Raw genomic sequence first — 23,463 nt, 5'->3', positions numbered from 1 at the left:
TCATCCAATTTTATTTGGTGACGCGAATGCATATTTATGCTCCGTCCCTGCAGCGATAACTTACTTTGAATGTGCAAATCTGCTCGCAAGGGAGCAGAGCTCACGCAGGTTTCAACATTGCACTAAATGAAGTCTACTAAATATCCTAAAAATATCCCCAAAAATAACTAAATATCCCCAAATGAAGTGCTGAGAGTGTGTATATACCGTGTATCCCAGCTAACTTCAGCCAGAGTTTTAATATATGCGAATGCCGCGTAGCTGGGCACAACCAAGGTAATGTTTGCCGTAGCTTTGAGATATTCAAATGATTATAAATCCGCCTAGTTAGGTAATGCGTAGTTAATTCATTATTATTTAACAATTATCCAATAATTGTTAGTGTACTTCTTAATTCACTCATTAATAAATTAGTTCATCTAGTTATGTCATTCATTGCCACCACCAAAGGTCGAGGCTTCAACTCTCACCAACGACCGTGGGTTCGAGTGCCTTAACTCTATTTTAATTAACTGTGCCTTAATTAACTTAATTCACTCTGCCTTGACTGGCGTCGTGAACTGTCTCGATTGGTTCGCTTGGGCTCCCGTGACTTCTTTGGACCATCGTGTGGTCGCGCTAACATCGCCTCATGCGTTCGCATAATTAATCAATTAGTACTAAGCAGCAACAGCTGATTACAACTACTAATCAGCTACTTACAGCTACTCAGCAGCAACAGCTGATTAATATAGAGCGCAGTGGATGGCCGGGGCTGCTGCGGCCCTGGACTAAGGACTCCACAGCGCACTCTGGGGCAGCGCAGCAGCATTTTCACAGCTACGTAAAGTTTTTTAATCAATCTCCTAAGCGCGAGACTATACAAACATTTAAAGACGCATCGGTGAAAACACTTGCCGAGTACGTAAGTTGCGAAGTCTGAGGACTCAAGCCCCTTCGCCAACGCAGAGCTGCGCCCGCGTAGAGCTACCTGCGGTGCTCCCGCCCTCTGGCGGCAAACCAAGACAAGGGGGCACCCGCGATGTACGGCGCCTACGGAGAGTTTGACAACTTAACCTAGTCTAATAACGTTGGCAGCATCGGCATGGTGTAAACGAGCTCATTCCCGGTCCTGCTCACAGCGTTGCCTAAGGAAAGTTGCCTGCTTCAAAGGAGTACGCATGACGCGTGGCCTACCCATTTCGGAGCAGGACAGAAACTGTTGCGCGTGCGCTCGGCTGCGGCAGAGTGCAACGGCGTGACTACTGGCTCGGCTAAACCAGCACCACCAAGCCAACAGCACCTAGCTAGTACAAGGCCTTTTCACTCTGATCCATGACGTCATGTTAATTGGCCCAAGTGCCATAAAATCTAATGGGATGGTGCCGGGTAGACAACGGTGATTTTGACGTCAATACTTTTATCACGCTGTCCTTGTCAATGAAAATTTCAGGCCAGGTAGCGGCAAGTCATGGAGTGGAGTAAACGGGGCTTGTGATGTGTAGGCAGTGTTGGCCGTTTTGCGTGCCTCTCTCCCTTTTTCTTTTGCGAATGAGTATGGGGTTGTGCCAGAGGAGTTTTCGGCGTACAGGTGACTGAAAGATGGACGGATGGACAGGTGAATCGGCTAGCCATATTCAGCTTCGCAGTAAAAGCGGGTTGTGTGGGCATTTATAATACCTGAATGACAGAGCAACATTTGAAGAAAGAGGCGGATTTCTGAGGTATTTCCAACATCTCATGCGGTCGTCATTATCACCATGACATACCACTAAGGAAAGTAGGCATTGGCAGAAGTTAAAGACCTTCAAGGCAACATACGGCAATGTGATCAAGAATAATTAAGCTATCATAGTGTCAGCAGAATGATAATATAGAAATAAACACTGGCATGCTCGAATCATTGACTAACTTCGGGATGAACTTGCAGAGAAGGTACATGAATTCTATATTAAAGAAAAGGAATAATCATAACTTATTCATATCATCTCAGTATAGCAACATTCAACGTCAACTATCATTTTTAAACATTCTGAAGTTTTACGTGCCAAAACTGGGGTATGATTATAAGGCACGCCGCAGTGGGGATTGCGCATTAGTTATCGCTACTTGGAGTTCTTTACCGTATAAGCAAGAAAACACGGTACTTGTGCGTGTTTTTTTTTTATTTCTTCTCCATTCTAAAGCGGCCGTCGTGGCCGAGATTTCATTCTGCGCTCACGGGCTTAACAGCGCGTCGTCAAAGCCACTACGCCATCACAACAGGTGGCAATTCTCATTTTCGGAAGAAAAGATTGGTCATAGTACAGGCTGAATTTCTGCGCACTATTAATGCAGGTTTCAGGCGCCTAAAACATCCCTTCATGCACGATGTGCTCCAAAACAGGCACTATAACATAAGCAAAAACCACGACTAGTTTTATGTATTTAATGTGCAGCCTATTTTTATTCTAAGAAACTGCCGTCTAGCGTTTATTAGTGTGACTAAGAAATTCCTTCTTCAGCAGTAGTAAAAACGGATAGACCTGCTACACTGGTCATGGTCATAGTTGCCCTTCTGACGCACAGCCCCGGTCACGTTGTCTGTCACGTGTTGGTTCAGGCAACATTTCATGCGACAGAGAAACAAATTCTCCATCGTTCGTTTCTTCCGATTCAAAATTCATCACCAGTTGATAAATCTATTGAGCGGTTAAATCGAGGATGGGAATACCAATCTGCACGATAATTTCCGATATACCGCTCCACTGTTCCACTTGAGTAATATTTCAGATTCCCCGAAGCTCTGGAACAACGCATGCATTGGGCAAACTGAGACTGTGCATACGCCATCTAATGACAAAACTCGCGAAGAGATTTAGAAATAATTTGTGGGCTCATCGTTCTGCGCATTGTAGATTTCGCCTTCTTTTAACAATTTTTTATGGTGTTTGGATCTTGGGTAGAAGTTAAAACAGGACGGGAACCGTTAGCGGTATACTACATTGAAATCGACGAACAATCATGTTTTAGACAAACCTAATTTTCCTTGTGCATTGTGGAAATGAAATTGACCCGTCGTCTTAACTCATCCGATATGCCCTTGTGCGATTGAGCTCGACGTCCCGGGTTAACTCCCCGCCTCGGCGGGCGCATTGCAACAATAATGGAATACAAAAGCGCATGCATCTATTGAATTGTGTGCTCGTTAAGGAAGGCCAGATGGTCAAACTGATTCCGGAGCGCACCACTACTATAGGTATCAGATCCATATCACAATTTTGGCACGTAAGACTACCGAATGTTCTACCATGAAATTTCAAGGTTGTTGGAGTAGATGACTCTTCTATACACTCCGTTGCCACTTGTTATCGGGCGCTTGCGTAGTATTTATGTGGCAAGCTTTGCTTCCCAATAAGCATATGTAAGTTCCCTCACCTGTCCAAGACTTTAGTTTTTCCTTGGCTAGTTTTTCTTTTCCTTTATCCTAATTAGTGCGCTACAAGAATTTTGTCGTAAAGCCAGATGGATTCTTTATGGCTGGCCTCTCGAGACAGAGCGACTTCGATTTAATAGATTGACCAAACTTCCAGTCAAAAACCTAACTTACAAATTTATACCTATGAATATGAGCTCTTCATAGTGGGCTAATCGATACTCGTTTTGTTTTCATTTTTTTGAAGAATTGCTTCTAGAGAGGCGTACGGTGTGCTGCAAACATAAAAGGAGAATCTCGAAAGGGTTTGTGCAAGGGTGGTTGCCAGAGTTATCTCGGGATTGACAGCGAGAGAGTTAGTGTCACCTACCAACAGCATACAACCCGGAGTCTCTGTCGTGTGCCTGTTTTGAACTTATGGGAAAAAACGTCCCATTGTATTGCGCCTGTTTGACATTGCCATTAAAGTGAAACATTTCTTTAAGCTGTCGCGGCTGGTGAAAGGTACTTTTCAGTAAAGCAATTGTTATGCCACTATTGCAGGTCAAGCTGGCAGCAGCGCAGAGGGACGACGGAGTGCGCTGGGGTGACATCGCCGAGAAAACGGACATCGGATACATCAACTCACTCAGGAAGACGGGATATTTCTTCGACGATAGCGGGCCACTCGAACGCTGTGACGCGTACGATGCGGCTCCAGGATACGTCAGGGAAAATGCCGAACGATTTAGGTGGCTGATGCGACCATAGAATCACAGGGCCAATATATTATGTACATAGTGTCCTCTTCTCAAATAAAAGAAAGCTTATCGTATGAAATCACTGAATAAAACATCAATCTCGTAATCTGTCGTAGTCGAGTAGTAAAATTCATAACCAGAAGTTAACAAACGTTCTAGAAAATGGGCTGCACGGTACGGATGAAATCCACAACGTAAGCTGCTCTCTGTTCGAGTCACAACAATGCCACACTCGCTCTGTAAAATCGCAAGGAACACTAGACCGTATGGAGCAAACATAAAGCGAGGACTACGCCAAAGATGTGGGGCCGCAAACGTAAGTACAAAGAGAGAGAGAGAGAGAGAGAGAAACATCCATTTCTAATGAGGCCGGAGACTTCCTCGTATGGTGGAGCCCTTCGTTCAGGGCCCCATTGGCTCGCACCACTCCGTGTGCACACTGGATTAGCCCTGGCTGTTCTTACAGGTGTAAGCTGGACTGCGCAGTCTCCCAGGAGGAAGGTGAAGGAATGGGGGAGCAATCCGGGGGGTTCGCGCACTTCCAGGTGCAATGATATACTGTGGGCTTTGCTCTACAGTAGGGACAGTATGACGGAAATTGTGTGGAGTGGAAGGGGTGAAGATAAAAGCGGCAGGGAAATGAATTAGTTTGAAGGTGTAGCAACGCAACGGCAACTTCTAGTTTAAGGGAATTATGTGGTAGGAGGAAGTGTATGTTGCTATCCCAGTAATGTTGTAGAGCTTCAGTGTAGTTCAGTGGTTCTGTCGGTAGGTCGTCAGGGTCGGACAGCTGTTCTAATGTCGCCCGGTTAGCGAGCTCTCGGGCTACCGCATTAGCGCATTCATTACCATGGATAGAGGCGTGTCCAGGTTTCCAGACGATACGCACGATGTGTAACGCTGTGGGGCGTAATGATGTTAGGATACGGTGTGTGTAGGCGTCACCATCGCTTGTGCCAAAGTCCTGCAGGTGGTCTGTGAAGCAGTGACCACTGTGATGGGTCCATCCGGTGCCGGTATGGTTGAAGCGTATACGCTGGCTAGGGCTGCAGCAGCCTCTTCCACACTGCTGAGCGTGGCCAAAGCCCTCAGAATGTCTCTACTAGCTAGTACAACTAGACTTAGGGCACGTCTCTATGCGTACCGGGTCACGTCGGTGTATACAGACGGCGTGTCCGATGCGTCATCGCCAAAGAGTCCAGTAAGGGCTTGTGCCCTTGCCTTTCGTTAGCCCTTATGACGGTCAGGGTGCATATTTTGAGAAATTGGGGCCACGTGAACTTTGTTGCGAATGCTAAGCACAATAAGTGTGCGGTCTTCCTTTTGTGGTTTTCTTGGGGCTTGGTATCTTAGCCGGGATAGAATGAGGCACCCTGCATTGTTGGTTGGAAACGTTGCATTTGGCTGTTAAGATGACCTTCGACTAGTTCGCAGGTGGTATTGTGTCCCGCGAGTCGCCGTAGAAGCTGCGTGGGCGTATGTTGGGGTAGTCCCAGGGCTGCCTTTAGTGCCGTACGGAGCAGGGTGTCCATCTGGTTCGTTTCGGTCTGAGTCAGGTTATGATAGGAGAGCTGGTAAGTTATTCTGCTAATTATGAGGGTTTGTATGATTCCGAGTACATTTTTTCTTGGAGTCATGGTCGGCGGTTCGCAATGCGCTTTATCACTTGCGTTACTTGAGTGATATTTTTTTGGCGGAGCTTGTGCAGGGTATGTGTGGCTTTTCCCTTGTGTTGCATGTGCAGGCTTAGTAAACGGAGCCTATCTCTCCTTGGAATAAGGTTGCCATTGAGATGCAATGCGATGGCTGGTCATATATGTAAGGATTCTTGCTTTCTATCACTTCTTTCACTAAGTGGCCTTGTACCGGTGTTAACGGAGGCCTGATGGCACGGCAGCTAATGACAGCCAGTTTTTAAAGGTTGCATTTGATATTTACTATGATTGCAGTTAGGTCTTTATCAGGCTATAGCACGTAGTATAAAGAAAATTTTAATAAATGCTGCATATATTAGCGAGACTTACGCATATGTTTACGGCACGCTCCTAACGCTTTTACCTAGGCTACCTCAATGCGCATCTCCTTGCCCGCTCCCCGCACTCTCGCGAAATTGCTTAAAAGGTTTGATGCCGATAAAACCACTTCGAAACCAGTGTTTTCGGCAAGCTTCGCCAACTTGCACCTCCCATCCCGATGGCCGCCGCACACGTGCGTGATTAGCAGCGATAGCACGCCTTGTCGCCATGTTGTGACTTTGCAAAATGACTGTGTGCCGCGTTCCGCAGTGCTTTAACAACTCGAGAAATGGCTGGCGATTGTTTGCATTTCCGAGAGACTGAAAAAAAGAAGGTTTCTGTGGACGGTCAAGAAACACGAGGCAGCCTACGAACGCTTCGTGTGCGTGCAGTACCAATACAGCACGTTCTGCTATTTTAACTGGTTTGCAATCCCGAGCCGAAATTCAGGAAAACAGCACTTGTAAAGTTTACATTTGTTAGGCAACGTGTTTTGCAGTGCGCCATTCCGAAAAATTGTTGCAATGGCGCAGCCTTGCTGGACCAAATGCAATTTTCAGAGATGCTGTTAGGTTGGGTAGACACTTGCAGTTCGGCCCCTTTTCATTTCGAAATACATTTTATTCCTTCAATGTTATGAAACCAATACACGCTTTAGTTCTTTTACGCATCAAGTGTTGTAATCAAAGGTGATAGTTTGCGGCTTTCTTACTTGCCCTGCAGAATTCTAACTTTGTCAGTATATTACCGAAGGTATGCACTCTGTTCCTGGGAGATTTCTATCATGCAAACCTAGTCGTACTCGCGCATGGTTCTATGAAGCCGTGCAATTGGTCTGAGCAAGTTCCCAATTACTGAAACTGACGCAGTTTCTCACAACTCAAGCATTCCAACCCACACTCGTAACATCGGCCCCATATAATTATTTTTTCGCTGACAGAGTGCATACAATTTCCAGGTTTGACGCGAAACCTGGGTCCTCATATATGTTCGGGTATGCGTTTATGCATCTATGTACACACGCTAGTTTATGCGCGTGTTCCGTTTACTCTTGCGCCTGTCAACTTACTTTTTCCAACGATTAGACCTAATAACAATAACAGGTTAGGCAATTACGGGTAAAATATGAAATCAAAGGTAATTTTTGGCAAACTGAGCTGCAGCCGCAATCAGCCTTACTCAGTAGGTAGGGTGCAACCACGTAGGCGCACGAACATCCTGTTCAGTGAAATAAAGTCTAAGCTCGCAGTCCGAGACCACCAAGCACTGTTTTGAATGCGATGCAGATATTTCGCTTAGTAATAATGTATGACAATTACTTCGCGCTCAAACGCACGCAAGGACGTCAGTTATTGATGCCACATACGACATAACCTTGTGGTCGTTTTATTAATCACAAGTGAACATGGTGCGCTCTTTTGAAAACCTGCAGGCTGACTTGGAAGCATCTAGCTTTGAGCGAAACCGTGGTGACGGCTGAAAAACGCTGGCGCCAAATGCTGTGCCAACAGTGCTTTCATTAAGAGGCTTCCTTGTTCTTTTACAGACTTCCTTCTAAAAATGAATCCTCAAAAGCATAAATCATTGTGCCATGCAGAACTTCAGTTTTGGGCGGAAGCAACCAGGGAGCAAAGCCTGTCCATCCGCGCTGAAAGAATACGTTCGCAAAGGCACCAACCTTCATTACCCAAGCAGTGACATAATAAAGGTGCTGAAATCACGTGAAGAGCACTTCAATGACATTGTCGCTTGAACTGACACGGTCTTCAACATAAGGTCGCCGATGCAGACTGTGACTAGTTATTCCACTAGCACTCTGAAACCAAGTGTGCAGCTATGCCGGCAGCACAAGGACTTGGTTGAATACCTTATGAATTCAAGCTATGCTGAACTTAGGTTGCGGATACATCTTCGTGAAGTGAAAGCACGAGCGATTGAGGGGCATGGGAGCAAATCATCCGCTGGATTCAGCCTGTGGTAATGTTTGTTTCATTCAGTGCAATTATAACCCATGATTACTATTTATACTACTTGTGAAATGGGTGACTAGGGGCGGCGGCTGCTCTCCCCACTGCATCATGCACTGCGACAGAGCTGTCTGGAAGTTTTGAAATGCGTTGGGTCATATAAATGTAACCCGTAAAATTTTTTTTTACCATTTAGTATTTATTTCTTCAAAAATTCCGTGCAGGAATAGCAGTAACATGTGGTCGGTAGTTTCAGTTTGTAACTGTAAAAAAAGGTGATTTTTAATGAAGCAGCAAGAGACAAAGTCGTTTGAGCTGCGTCCAATCTGGAAAAAGAAGAAAAGGAAAAGAGAAAAATGATAAGCAAATTAGCTGAATTGAAATAGGTAACGCAATATTTGTTCTGGTAACGTTTCAGTTTGGTATAAAGAAAGACCGTCTCGCGTCACCGCGCTGGGCGCACGGAACTGCGGAGTGAGACTGAACATGGCGACAACCGTAGCAGAACACGCGGTTGGTGACACCCTGTACGAATCGGCGTGCGACGAGGATATCCACGCACCCTACCTTTACCTTCTGCGCTGTGAATATACTGGAAAACACACTAAAAGGCAGAAATCTATGAGCACTTTGCTGAGCTTAACTTCAATAGGCGAAAAACTATCTATGACTTCCTCTGCTGCTGTTTTGTGAACTGCTCTGTGAACATACGCCGCCGTGGCCGCGAGCATCGGATGCAATCACAGCCATGTGGCTGCAACGTTTGTCGTCGATGTGTGCGCACTCCCACGCGCATGTCCGCGCTCTCCCACGCGCCCACTCGCACAGCGCTACTGTCACGGCGCCTCCTCTCCTTGCTCCCCTCGCCGGTGATCACCACTCGCCTGCGTCCACCCCGGACTGCGCCTGGACACTCGTGAGCCACTAAAGAGTTACACGCATTGATGCAATTGAAATCAGTCGCATTTATTTCACACACACGAGTCGAAAAAATTCTGCTTCTTGCAAAGTGACTGCATGCGCTGTTCATTTGGGGAACACACTCCTTCGCGTTGCACATTGGATGTGTATACTGAACAAACGACCTTTTTTTTACATTGATGAAGAGCAAGGCAATGTAGGCGCAAAGGCTTGGCCTTGGTGGTACGGTATATCAGGCGTTGAAAAACATAACTTTAACGAAAGCGAGACGCACACAGTGTTCAATTCCAGCAGATTTTCTACTTTTTTTCTGACGCAGTACCACATTTATATGTGAAAAAAAATACAGCAGCAAAAAAACAATGAGAAATACTCATACAGTTCAAAAGGGCTTGAAAGCAATTGGTTGGTATATATTGTCACGTGGCAGAGATGGTCAAGAACACACTAGCAAAAGTGTGAATGGCGAAACCAAATTTTTATTGGGCGAACCTGTGTGCAGAAAAACAGGCTACACTCAAAGCACGAAGATAACGGCGAACACAGTCCGCGTTCGTGGAGAATCTCATCTGTGGGGCAAGCGTGTCGGCTTTTATACATGAATCATCGACCCTTCCAAAATAATCGCTGGCGCCCGCATGTCTTCGAGAAAGTACCACAGAATTCGTGTCGCGCGTACAATCAGATTACACAAGCTTCAGTGACAACAGACAACGCGTAGAACAACCAAGAAACATTCAAGAAACGCCAGATACATGCAGGCGTATCCTGCTCTGAGCGATAGCACATAATCTTTGTTAGCCAGTGAAAAAGCAGTAACCCTAGAAAGGTAAATAAGTACACGGATCAATATTTGTGCACGCACAATAAAATTGATTATTAGCAGTGAGTGCTCGTCCTGTCTTCTTCCTTAATCTTCCTCGTTTGTACTGCTGTATTCTTCGGCGGACTCGTATCGATAAAGGGACAACAAGAAAATAAAAAAAATGAAAATAAAGGTTTATCACTTCAGACACAAATGCACGCGACTATTATTTTTTTTCGAGAAACCGCAACTACTTCCCCGTAAGATCGACAGATGAAACGCTGAAGCAGCTCAATGGTGACCGAGTTACTAATAGCCCCTGGAAAATTTCCCGTATCAGCCGATTGTGGTGCCTATATAAAGCTTTCCTTTCTGCAATACGAGGCAGAAAGGCACATTGCATGCAATGCGTCGCTAATCTCGTACATCCTTGTATTGTCTTTTGCCCTATTCGATACTGCCTATTCCTAAGTGTGCCTTGTTCTGCAAACGTTCATCGATAGGGCGCCCTGTATGAGCTGCGCAATGATTACCACGTGATTATGAGACATCGCACCTGTGCCTTGCACACATGGCGCTTATTTTGTCTCCTGCCTGCGGAATAGCAACTATGACATTTAATAAAGATGCCAATTTCTCGGGCGCCAACAACACAACTGGTGATTATGAGACATCGCACCTGTGCCTTACACACATGGCGCTTATTTTGTCTCCTGCCTGCGGAATAGCAACTATGACATTTAATAAAGACGCCAATTTCTCGGGCACCAACAACACAACTGGTATAGCTGTTATTAGAGTCACAGGGAAAGAATGAACGGCGTCTGCTGTTCTCACGTCTGCATTCTTGGGTATTTAATGGATGGGTACAAGGTCTAACCCGGGAGGTGTCATATAGCGCCACTCATGGCCATAATAGTGGATGTTCAACATGCTTTTTATCGGCGGCCTCTTTAGGAGCCGGCATCTGGCCAATAAACGTTCGTATCCTACCTGAAGACATGAAACCTGCCGGAGACGAGACCCTCGCTGTGCAACAAATGAGAATGCAAACTGATGGGGGGGATCTTTTTAGTTTCAACCATATAAAGGGAACAGGTGCTGAAGTCAAGAAATGTATACAAGAAATTGTTTGCGGTGTTGCTAATTGAGGAGGGGAAATGATAAAATGAAGGCAAATGAAAAACAACTTGTCCCAAGTGGCTGCCGAATGCACAACCGCCGCACGTGATGGGTGTGGTTTCGGGGTGCAACCGACTCCCATGCTCCGTCTGCTTCCGCTGTGGGTTTCTAATTGGAAGCACCAGAGCCTTTTCAAACATAAAGGGGCGAGCCTAGAACCCTAGGAATTTTTTAGTGACCTGAAGTAATAGTACTATTTATGACCGCATGGTGGAGTTCTATGTCAAGTGGAAAAAGGATGCTTCACGACACGGTTTCTTTCGAAGATGCCTCAAAGGGTGATTGTGCTTCTATTGAAGTAGTTGTGCCAAGCTGCTTCACCAGAAGCTAACGACATTTGTATTATGAAAGATAATCCCCTGAACGACGACGCATGGAGAGGATGCATGCATTCCAAAAAGACGGTGAACAACTTGATTTTTATGTGGCGTTTCTTTTATGTGACCTGAACACGGTGGGTTGTGACAGAACCTTGTTTCGGTGCTTTGCGCATTCTGATACAGCGAACGATGTGTGCCGGTACGTTGATCACATTTAAAAGCCAAGCTTTCTTCATCTCTTCCTTCCTCCCTACCCTCTTCCTATTTTTAGGGTTCTGGCTAACGCTCTCTTGTCAAGCAGACAACCTGTGCTACTACGTATCTGTCAATTCTTGTCGATTCCACCAGGATGGGTATACGCTCGAAAAGACAAGCAGAACGGAAGGCAAGAAAAGAAAAGAATAAGTCGGCAAGAGAAGTAGCCGAGTTTGGAAAAAATGATCAGGCGAACAAAATTGGAGCATGACGTGCACAAAGCGACGTTCGTCGAGTTACACAGAATTGGAGAAATTGGCGCCAGAAGCCCCATTTTATGCTCTGTCGGCTCAGCGAAGCCGACGCGACTGCGCGACCGTCTCGGCTACATTTGCGGCCACCTTAATGGTGGCGCGGCTGGCAGCACGCGCAAATTGTCAATGCGGTTTCTGCCGTGAGCTGATGTTGCCGGTATGTTGTGGTCTATAGCCAGCCGCCTAAATAACGACCGCTTTGCTGTTTCCCTTGCAGTCGGCTCCTCACGAGTTTCGTGCGATAAATGTAACAACCGCTTCAGCGCTGCGACAGGAATGACAACACGATTGCACTAGTAGACCAGAGTATGTGCCAAGGATACCTGCAAACGTCCCACAAAAAATAAAAGAAAGAAACAAGGCAGGGGTGAAGATTTTTTCGTGCTTTGTGGCCACCCATGCAGAACGTTTTGTTTTACCCTGGCTGTGGTTGGACGCCATTGGCTGGCAGGTGCTTCAGTGTGCGGGGAGATACCATAATTTCTTCACTACAATAACAAGGGTCCTCCCGTTGCAACTGGAAATAATTTCTTTCTGCTTTTTTACAACGTTCAAAATTCCAAGAACGTCCAGGGTGCCGAATAAAAAAAAATGCATGTTCGCTTCGGCTCGGGCTCGGGCTGAATCAGCACTGATTTGGTTGCAGTTCAGGTGCGCTTCGCAGAAACAAAAAAGAAATTATAACTGTTCGTATACCGGTTATGCGCAATGGACTTTGTCGTCCGCCACTGCGACATGCCACACAATGCTGTGCGACTTGTCCGCATGCGGAAGTGTTTTAGAGGTAGGTAGGAACGCACTCACTTGCACTGGGCAGACAGCAATTGAAAGTTTTTACGTGTGTCAATTAACGGAGTTTAATGTTATACAGCTACAGCACTAATACACATAGAGACAGCCACCTAGGGCCTTGGTGTTGCTAGTGTGTACCGCACGCATTACTGCACCTCCAAGTGCTCATCCCTGTGCTTGAAGGGCCCCTCACGAGGCCCCAAAGCAAATTTCTTTCTGCGTTCTCCCATACCAGACCTCATAGAAAACGTGACGCATAAGCCACGGGTCCCACCTTCATTTTTTTTTCTGCAAACTTTTTTTGGGCCGCTGTGCACTTCCGCTGACGGCGTTGCGCGCGAGCTGTTCTGATGTCACGTTTCGCCCAGCGCACGGTTTTGCACGCTGTACACATTGACACATGACTAGCGGTATAATTTAGTGCTACACGAATACTGAGGCAGAACAAGCGGATCGCAGAGCGTGATCACGCGCTGAAACACGGTAGAAAATGGCATAGGTTGGGTACCTGCGCACGTGACTCCGCGACCAGATGAACGAGCAGACGAAGTGGAAGTACATCTCTCTTGCTTCGGTGCGAAGTAAAACAAAAAAAAAACACGCAGAAATTCCGTTTGTGTGTTTTGTTGTTTCTCTCAACCTAAATTCGTCAATTCTAGCGACAGATGACATAAATAACAGATGTTGCCTTGAATGATTCTCGAAGTCACGTGTGACCACGAGCGACGTCACACTGCGGAACCGACTACCTAGGCGTAGGGAAGCGACTACGTCAGCCTCCGGCTTGGAGCGCAGTCGCTGCGAGAAAAAGAAAAAAAACGGTGTTTGAATTAAAATTTGTAACCTTCCCGCGGCGCGTAGCGATGTAATTCTTTGCAAACACGATCATTAGCGCGCATTGTGTGCTCCACGGTTATCAGCTCAAGATGGCCAGACCTGGTGAGGGGCCCTTTAAGCTTTCCCGCGGTGCCTTTTTATCGCCAAATGCGCAAATGTGCAAACCGGAAAATAAATATGTGATGGAGCATCTCCGAGCGCGTATTGAACTATTCGTTAATGTAAAATCACACGTTCACAACTGAATTAGGATATTTCTTTTCCATCGTAAACGCTGGCTACACTGTAATAAGAAGCTTTAGGAATACATTCAAAATTTTGAGACCAACATTGTTTCTAATAAAAAGTACATCACTCAAAGATGACAAGCGACAAAGCCTGAAGAAAAATGACATGAACGGGTTTCGGATATACGACAAAGCATCTTATTTAATTTAGACATTATTTGCGATGCCAAGGACAAGACTACAGTTATTAGCATATATTGAGCGTGTGGCGCGATCGTGATTCGCGCGCCTAAAATACCCCAAATAAATTTTTCTCTTCTGAAAGCACCCAGAAAGTAAATAAAAAAGACATGTAAATAATTACAGTGCACTCTATGTACTAAATTTTTCGCTGAGTTGTGCAGCATGCCTGCCAATCTCTCGCAATCGAACGGGACGACACTTGAATTCCACGTAAAATGTCCTTCACTAACGTAATGCACAGCCCGACTACGATTGACGAGATCACTGAAGAGGGTTCATCTTACCTCGCGTTTCTCAAAGATCTCGCTGGACGTGTAATTTCGGATATCCGTTTGCGTCGCAGTTGAAGCAAGTGTAACAGTCCTTCTAGAAAAGTGCCATTAGCTTAGATACGTCGCACTGCCAAGGTAAAGCCTTGACATCGACATGTGCTGTCAGTGGTGCCGAATGCCAGCACCGCATCCGCACTAATCAGTGCACTAAAGCAACAGAGCCGACACTTTGATCCGGCAGCATGCCGGATCTAAGTGAAACAAAAGAAAAACAAACAGAGAAACAAAAGGGACAGAGAAACAAAAGAAACAAGAGAAACAGAGAAACAAACGGGACAGGGGAAGGACAGAATAGAAGGTGAACACACGACATTCCTGACTGACGACTGAATCCTTCACTAAGAAACGAACATAGATATATACCTAGAGAAAACAAAGGTGCATCCCTGCGCATGTCCACTAAGATTGAGACATCGATTACGCTTCCCCATAGTTACTGCGGTTGTTAATATCACGTGGCATTCCTGTAAGGCCGTACTGGCAGGCCACAAAGGAGCGGCGCATGCGAGACGACAAGCATACCCTTTGAAAACCAAACGCCGTCTTGTATTTTTCACGCACCCCATAGCTCGTGCCCATAACGCACCATTCGTCCGCTGATATGTGACCACCACTACATCTCCACCCTTAAGTCACAAGTTCAAGCAGTCGGGTGGAACTACACGACGGACGCTATGGGTGCACAAAACACTATCGCCAGCATCATGTGAAGGAGCGGACGAGGCCGTCGGAGAGGTCGCTCAGGTGTTGCTGCCACTTGTATTGGGTGGTGATGTTGAAGCAATGGGGTCCCTGTTGACACTAGCACGAATGAAACTAGGTGTCTGCGATTTCACTGCAGAACTGTTCCATGCTCTGTTTCGACTACAAATCACCTTGGACGCTGAGCACGGCTCAAGACTGTGGCAAGACCCTATGTGACCGAATACAGACCTCTTCGCATGCTTGCAGTGACAGCAGATCTCTGGCCCGATGACGTCGGTCGAAGTCCTGAGCAGCCTTTTTCTTGTGAAGTTGATCTCTCACTGCTACTTCCTCTCTTACCGGCCAGTGTGGACGAAGCTGCGCGTCTGTCTTTGGAACTCGAGTTCTCAGTCGCCTTCCATGAGAAGTTCAGCAGGGCTAAAGCCACTCACCCCAGATGTGTCCCTATAGCTGAGAAAGGCCATGTGAGGATTGTTCGCCTTCCGTCGGAGGTCTTTTACAGTGCGGATCATTCTTTCCAGCCCTCCGTTAGACTGTGGATAATGTGGGCTACTGGTGGTGTGGTCGAAGCCATGGGAGGCAGCAAATGCGATGAATTCGCGTTAGAACAAGTGTGGGCCATTGTACGACCTTAGTCGTTGGGGTATTCCGTGTCGTGCAAACAGACTTTTCAACACATGAATGACCACTTTAGCTGTTGTGCTCTTCAGTGTCACCGCCTCCGGGAAACGAGAATAGTAGTCTACTGACATTAAGAAGGTTTCGCCGTTGAGGTGAACCAAGTACAGGCTCAGATGTTTCCAGGAACGGCCAGAGAGGTTGGTAGGGAGGAGTGGTTCCACTGGATTCACTCGCGTAAGGGCGCATTTTCGACAACTGGCGACAAGACAAGCGATCTCAGCCGCTATGCCCGGCTACCATACAGATTCACGGGCGAGAGCCTTTGTACGACTTATGCCTTGATGTGCTTCATGTAGAAGCTTCAATACTGCTGGCCTCAGTGAACAAGGGATAATGAGATGCGTGCCCTGGAGAGGAAGGCCATCACAAACGGAAAATTTAACCTTCACTGATGCATAATTTCATACCTGAGGAGGCATTTTTGAATCGTTTGGCCAGCCGTGCTGGCAGAACGAAATCAGGGCGCTGCACTCTCCATCACTGCTCTGGGATTTCCTGATATCCTGTATGTTCACAGGCAACACACCTGGGGCGGAAGCTACGACTGCTGCAGCAAAAAGCTCCACAGTGTCTACTGGCTGTACCTTGGGAGGGGTGCAAGAAAATGCATCAGCCGTAGCCAACAAATTTCCTGGGAGGTACACCATCTGGAACTGATAGGGCATTGTCTTTAGCCTGAGTCTGCATCCTCGGAGGAAGCACATCAAGTTCTATCTTGCCAAAGAATAACACAAGAGGAATATGATCAGTTTCCACAGTTAAGGTGGTACCTGTGATGAACTTCTCAAACCTCTGGATGGCCCACGCTGTACCCACGGACTCTTTTTCTGTTCGGCTATACCTTTGTTCTGTGGTGGTGATTCACCTTAAGGCAAAGGCTACTGGCCTGCGTTACCGACATGGTTCTGATTGCAACAGGACTGATCCAAGTCCAAAATAGCTGGCATCAGCCGAGCCTGTTGTGGCATTAGATGGGTAATACTTAGCCAAGCAGTGGTCGGACGTCAGAAGTTTCTTGACTTTCGTGAATTATACTTGCTGTTCTTGCTGCAAAGTCCAACTAGTATTCTTGTTTAGAAGGGTGCCTATCGATGTAGTAGTTTGCGAGACAGGTGGTCTAAACCTCGCAAAATGATTTACTGTCCCGAGTAGACCTCTGACCCATACAAGGTCTGTTGGAAGTGCCATTGCATGGACTCAGGCACGTACCCAAGGGGGGGGGGGGGCCGGTGGGCCCAAGACCACACTCCCCCCTTAAGACATTAAGCGATGTACCCTCCCTCTCCCCGCCCATGCCACCACTCCTCACACAGATTCTTAAATGCCGGCAAATCCATCTATTTAGCGATCAACATTTTGCTCCCTTTTACAGCGAAAGCTGTATATGACTAACCTTTCGTAAATTTTTCGGCGTTATTTTGGCCCGCTATTGCACTACCATCGGGATGGACTCGAGTAGCGGAGGGCTCAATGCCTGCTTCACCTCCGCGGCGGGTGGTCCTAGTATTGCACTATCTTCGAGATCGGCCCACGTATGGGGAGTGCTTAGCGCCTGCGTCACCTTGGCCGCGGGTCGGCCCGGCATTGCACTACTTTCGGACCGACCCGCGGCGGAGATGAAGCACTTTGCTTTTGGTTTGAGAGCTTTGACTGTCGTCAGCGCTCGCTGCCATTCCGTCTTCAAGGAGGGCATTGGTGGTCAATTTTTTCCCTCCTTCTGGTTGCGGTAGTTATCGGCATCACCTGGCGTGCGAAGGCCAGCTTTCCCATCGATTCGGTGCCCGTGCGACTAACTCGAGATGCGTTCAGTTGTCACCATCTATTGGAACGGTGACGCGCATCGCTATTGCTTCGTTAAATCAACCTTCTTTGTTTAGACTGATCCAGGGACCAGGAGAGGGATTCAGTTCGTAGTCAGCTGGTCTGTATGCTAGTAGAACGAGTGGCGGCCGGAGAAAACGCCAGTTGCATTTAACGTTTCCTTTTGCTTCATTATTTCCTTGAGTTTCGGTTCGCCGCGACGCTGGCTGATCCTCGGAACCATATACTCTCGTATGTATACTTATATACTGTAATTAACAAATCATATGATAATAATAAGCGGATTTATTTAATGTGGGTTAGATAAGGTAGGAAATAACACCATGCGAAACAGAGTCCATCATCAGAACCAGCAATAACTATTAAACCCATCAGCAATACGACTCTCACCCGTTACCTCGTCTGGCTTTTCCCTAATTCTACAGTCCTTTTCGTTAAAAATTGAGTACTGCAAAGAGTCGCAAGGAGTTGTGAAATTAAGTGATCTACTAAGGGAGAGAGCCAAGGCAACAGCCAAACAGGAAGCAAAAGCGAACAACAAACTGAACTATCGTTTGTGAAAATATTTATGGATCACAATCGTTTTTCTTTTTTCAATAAAAAGGAAGTAGAGAAAACGTGGCCGGAAGTGGAGAATGATGCCGTGTGTTTTGAACGACGCTCCTACAGTTACCAGTGTAGCCGCCTGATGTAACCACTTCCCTTCGGGGCTAGTATGGGTGTTTTTGTAATCTTCCGCGGTGGGCGCAGTACGTCTAGAACCACAGCGTCCTGTGCACTACGCGGTTGCAGGCTTCTGGTGACCATGCATCGTTACGCAACTTCGCGAACAGCACAAGTTGGTTTTGGCACCAAAATTGGTAGAGCAGTAAACGAGGCATCCAAAAGAACTGTGATTGGTCCGGAAATATATATATATGTATATATATATATATATATATATATATATATATATATATATATATATATATATATATATATATATATATATATATATATATAATTCTTATAGAGCTAATTCAACGCTACTAGGAATGTTTATTTTTCATTTTCGCTTGTTTACGTCTTGGCAGTGTTCTTCCTACGCTTCTGCCATGCGCGCGTACATTTGATGTGGTTACTCGTTTTCCAAGTAAAGGACAGGTGTACCTCACAGGCGTATCTATGAGGGACACCGTATTTCCGTTCCCTTTTGCGGCTTTAGCCTTGTTTATTGGGAATGGTGGGCTCTATTCACATTTGAACTAGTGAAAGTACCTCATTCCCCTCATTTGCATAAAAAAGTCACCTCGGGTGCCCCCCCCCCCCCCCCCGAAAAAAAAATCCTGGGTAAGCGCGTGCATGGACTGCTTCAATCTTGCCAGGATCTGGCTTGATGCCTTGTGCTGAGAAAATGACGCCTAGAAATGAGAATTCGGAGACCCCAAAGCAATACTTCTCCTGGTTTAAAGTGATACCTGCAGATGCATGTCGAGTCCACGCTTGGTCAAACCTTGCATGATGTTCCTGCTTGGTACGTCCAAACACAAGAACATCATCAATCATATTAACGTCGCCGTCCTAACCTTCAAGAATCCGTGCCATTTGTTTTTTGAACATACTCCGGGGCAGATGTGATACCGAAGGGCTGTCGGCAGAAACAATGGCGACAGAAACATGTGATGAAAGTTGTTAGTTCTCGAGAATTCGCCGACAACTTGACTTGGTGAAAGCCTTCAGACGCATCGAGCTTCGAAAGAACAGTATTGCCGAGAAGACCAAGGAATTGTTCAACTGTAGGCCGAGTGAAACGCTCTCTGAGAACCAGCTGGTTAAATCGAGTGAGGTCAACATACAGACGATACTATTTATTTTTCTTAGCGGTTGATAACAGTGTCGGGTGAAAGGGTGTCCAGAAGCGGACGAGTGTCTCGGCCCATCCAGTGAAATAGCGCACGTACATGGACGTCCTGCGAAGCTTTCCGCAGTCCATAAGCAGCGGCATAATATTCGAAGTGAGAGTTCCACGAGGACCAACTTGCGGGGTTAGAGTCCGGCCAACTCGCGTCCGGCCAACTCCAAACAAACACATTTCGCAACCTCCTCTCCCTACATAAATTTTACCCTGACTGCTATGCAGATGCTTGCCCTGGCTGTGGCAGCTCCCCCCACGGCGTTCCATGTCACGGAGGAGTGCGCCGCAAAAATTATTCCTGCCCCTGTCATTTATCTTGCATGCCATTCGCACGAAAGAGCTGTGAGAACATGCCCTCGACGACGGGCCTCCCGAGGTCCGCCGGGCTCTTGTTCAACGGGACCGTGCTGTTGCTGAGGCCATTCTAGGGACCCCGGACTGGAGGTCCCTCCCACACTCTTACTTTTTTTTAATTAAAAATGTTTTGTCTCTCTCGGCAGCTGAAGAGCGAAGCCTAGCCACTGAGTCGATTGGGCGCTTTCTTCAAGGGGCATCTTGCCGTTGACGGCCGCTCAAAACGGAAGTTTTTCAAACGGATCCCACTGCTGGCACCATATCGCGTGGCGTTCCTGTCAGACCGTGCTGGTAAGCCACGGAGGAGTGAAGCATGCGAGACGACAAGCACGCCTTTTGAGAACCAAACGAGGAGTGTTTTATTTTTCACGCGCCCCACAGCTCGTGCCCAGATCGCACCACTGGTCAACTGATACGTGGCGACCACTACTAATTAGATATGTTAGATCTACCTCAGGAAGGCCAACGACGGAGTGCTGACGCAAGACGCACTATTCGCTGCAATAGGAGCAGCCTCAAAGATTTCACATGCACACGCGATAGTGTAGCGTTTGCGGATGGTGCACTGCGATAAAATCAGGCCCCTTACTACGGTACACGCCAACCTAGCTGTAAGGAAAGGCCAAGTTGCTGCCCGTACCGTAGTGAAGGCTACAGACGTGCTCTCTTAAACGATCGTTCAAACAGCGATCGTAGTAGGCCGTGGCCACAGTCAGTCAGTGGTGTGTGTTCACCTTCCTTTTTGTCCTTCGTCTTTTCGCGCTGTTCCCCTGTCGAATACGTATGATGTCGAACATCTATGACATACCTGAATAATTCAAGCAGGCTAGGTGACGGTTTTTCACCATCCCCATTCAAGGAGAATGTCACTAAAGCGGTATCATCGTTATCATTATCGTATTGTGCAATTTGACTCCACGCCGCGTAGCGTCGATGCGTACGAACTTGGCATTGCAGTTCCGTTATATTTCACAAGGTGCCCCGACATGTAGCAGGTGCATCCTGCACGTAGCTGACCCTGGATGTAGCAGGCTAGGTGACTATTTGTCACCATCCCGTTTCGAAGGGGATGCCGTCATTATCATCACCGTCATCAACAGCAACGTAACGTGCCATGGGTCAAGGGACCTGACAAGTGCGCCACGTAGTCTGGTACCCATGTTTAAATTTCGGTACAGCTTATGGCGCCTCCTCGCAAGCGACGAACCTCAAGAGGCTATTCGTGGAGCTACACTCTAGTAGAGCTATGCGCGCGGCTGCAACCAGGCAACAGATGGCTCAGCCGACCGCTGCGCAAAGAGCAGGACAAGCCGCAGCTCGCCGTCAACGCTGGGCGGAGAGTTCGGATCGTTCTCGCGAAAACGACGCAAAGATACTTCGCCGGAAAGCCCTGTAGTGCGTGGTGCCGAAAATGGAGATCCCATGTATCCGTTCCTCCAGCTTACGCTGTGACAGCGCTGTGAGTGCCACGCAGGCATGTGACTTTTTTTGAGAGATAAGAATATTATCAAATAATCTTTAACACCAGGTAGACCAGCTAGTATCAGCTCAGTTTTTCTTTGGAAAATGACTGGAGCAGAGTAAATACCCAACGCAAGCCCCTTGTACCAAAACAGGCGTTCGCGTGTGTTAAAAACGCGAAGCTTCCGAGAGCCGTCATTTATGGGCACTCTCCTTGAACGCGTTTGTCATATGTAGCGGCACAGTAGATTTAACATGACATTGCACTAGTATATTAAGCTTTAGAAATGTATACGAAAATTCCGGAATGCTACTAATTTCAAAAGAATTGAAGCATAAAGTTTACGAATCCGTAGCTCTCCACTAAAAGCAGGTATTGCAGTAATGTAAACTGAATCCGTTAAAGCATATTATAGGGGACTATTTTCATGCATTGATATATGCGCTTATAGCTTCCCTGGAATGGTAGCAATGTTTACGTGTGTTTTGGAAGAAGTCGTACTCACAAATTAGTGATGCCTTTCAGAGCGATGTATACTACATATGCTTTGCCTGCTTTACGTGTATTTTTGGGTGGAGCATAGAAAACCGTGCTGACGGCTTTCTATCTTTTTTTTTGCTGATTTAAGTGAAAACACGAACAGCTGGTCAAGTCACGTGGTCGTCAGCCCGGTTTAGTCTGAATATCTTCCCTTCGACTTGGTCTTGTTGTCGCCTACATCTTATGGCACGTAGCCACGAGCGGAGATTGGCCATGGTTCGCAATGGATACATATTAGGTCCTTGTTTTCCATTAACGTATTCGTCAGTATTACCCATATTTATATAATGGTGCTTATAAATTATCTTTTCTCATTATTTTCTTTTACCCTTTTTTGAAACGTAATCATGCCAATTTCTTGCGAAACTGCTAGATTATGAGAAGAAAAGGTAATCTAATGTTCATAATGAGGAAAAGGTGTTTAACATGACATTCTCCCTGCAGTAATGAAATACTCTTGAAGAATATGACACGCTTCTTTTCGTGCTCGACCTAAAGTGCTTGCACCAAAACATGAAATATTGTTACGGTTGAGCGTCCAGACGAGATTGCAGGCCATCAGGCATTTCTTCTTCTTCTTCGTCTTTGCTTCGGTTCGGCCGCGCAGTCAGCCAACATTACTCAACGAGAGAGGAAGGCCCGTACGCGATAGGGGTAGCTGTAAATTGGCCTTTCTTTCGGAAGAATATTTTGGGCCATAGAGGAGGAAATGGTCCAGTGATTCTATATCTCCGCACGACGCATAAGTGATCGATGGCGCGAACTCACCCATATCCATGCAGATATTTCATTGTGGTATTCATAATAGGGTAATAACATCTTCGCAATGGTGAGAGGGATACGACCGTACATTGCAGGGAAACGCTAAATGCCCGCAATCAGTTGCAGCAAGGAGGGGCTCATTTTTTTTGACCTAGGGCTTGTCGTCGCAATATTGTCACCGCCAGCAGGGCCAAGGTAAGGTATAAATAACGTACTGGCCAACAAAGCGCTACTTTTGTCAAGCTGTCGGCAATCTCATTAATTCCTAAGCCACAATGTCTATGTATGCGAAAAAAGCGAATTTCTTCAACATGAGGTGGAATGAAAAACTGTTGAGATTGGTTCGGTAGTGAGTTATTTGCGCTTTCTAGCGACACAAGAACTGACAGTCAGCCTGCAAGCAATATCATGTGTGACACATTGTTGGCAATATTGTATATGGTCAAGCAAATGGCCATCACTTCGTCCACCAAAATTGCAGTATAATACGGAAGAAGGGTAGCAAAGATTGGCTTGCATTTGTCCTTTTCAGTTATTCGTTCTTTCGGGGTTACCGTACTGAGTTACAGTCACTGGAACGTTTATGGATACTTCTGCATCTTTCTGCGGGAGATGAGAATTGCATACTAGAATTCTTCAATATATATATATATATATATATATATATATATATATATATATATATATATATATATATATATATATATATATATATATATATATATATATATATATATATATATATTATGCTCGCATAATCTTTAATGTAATACTTAACACGCCGTCACTGCTTAGCCGTAGTGGCTTTGTTGTCGCGCTGCTAAACACGAGGTCGCGGGATCAAATGCCGAGCATGGCGGACGCATTTGTGTGGGGGTGAAATGCAAAAACACCTGTCTACTTAGGTTTAAGTACACCTCAAAGAGCCCCAGGTGGTCAAAATAGACCAGGGGACCCCAC

At 46.4% G+C, this 23,463-nt stretch overlaps 1 protein-coding gene across 1 annotated transcript in view; it reads left to right on the top strand.

Moving 5' to 3' along the window:
* LOC135907509 (beta-1,4-mannosyl-glycoprotein 4-beta-N-acetylglucosaminyltransferase-like) overlaps nucleotides 1–4,230 on the top strand; it is a 70,200-nt gene extending 65,970 nt beyond the window's left edge. Inside the window, exon 3 of the mRNA XM_070522000.1 lies at nucleotides 3,938–4,230. Within this exon, the coding sequence (XP_070378101.1) occupies nucleotides 3,938–4,144 (207 nt within the window). The 3' untranslated portion in view covers nucleotides 4,145–4,230. The remainder of the gene's footprint in view (nucleotides 1–3,937) is intronic.
* Nucleotides 4,231–23,463: the final 19,233 nt, after the last annotated feature.

This window comes from Dermacentor albipictus, chromosome 7, assembly GCF_038994185.2.
Source record: "Dermacentor albipictus isolate Rhodes 1998 colony chromosome 7, USDA_Dalb.pri_finalv2, whole genome shotgun sequence".
NCBI classification, from domain to species: Eukaryota; Metazoa; Arthropoda; class Arachnida; order Ixodida; family Ixodidae; genus Dermacentor; species Dermacentor albipictus.
Note: the sequence above shows the minus strand (reverse complement) of the source record. Positions and strands in the feature narration are given on the sequence as shown.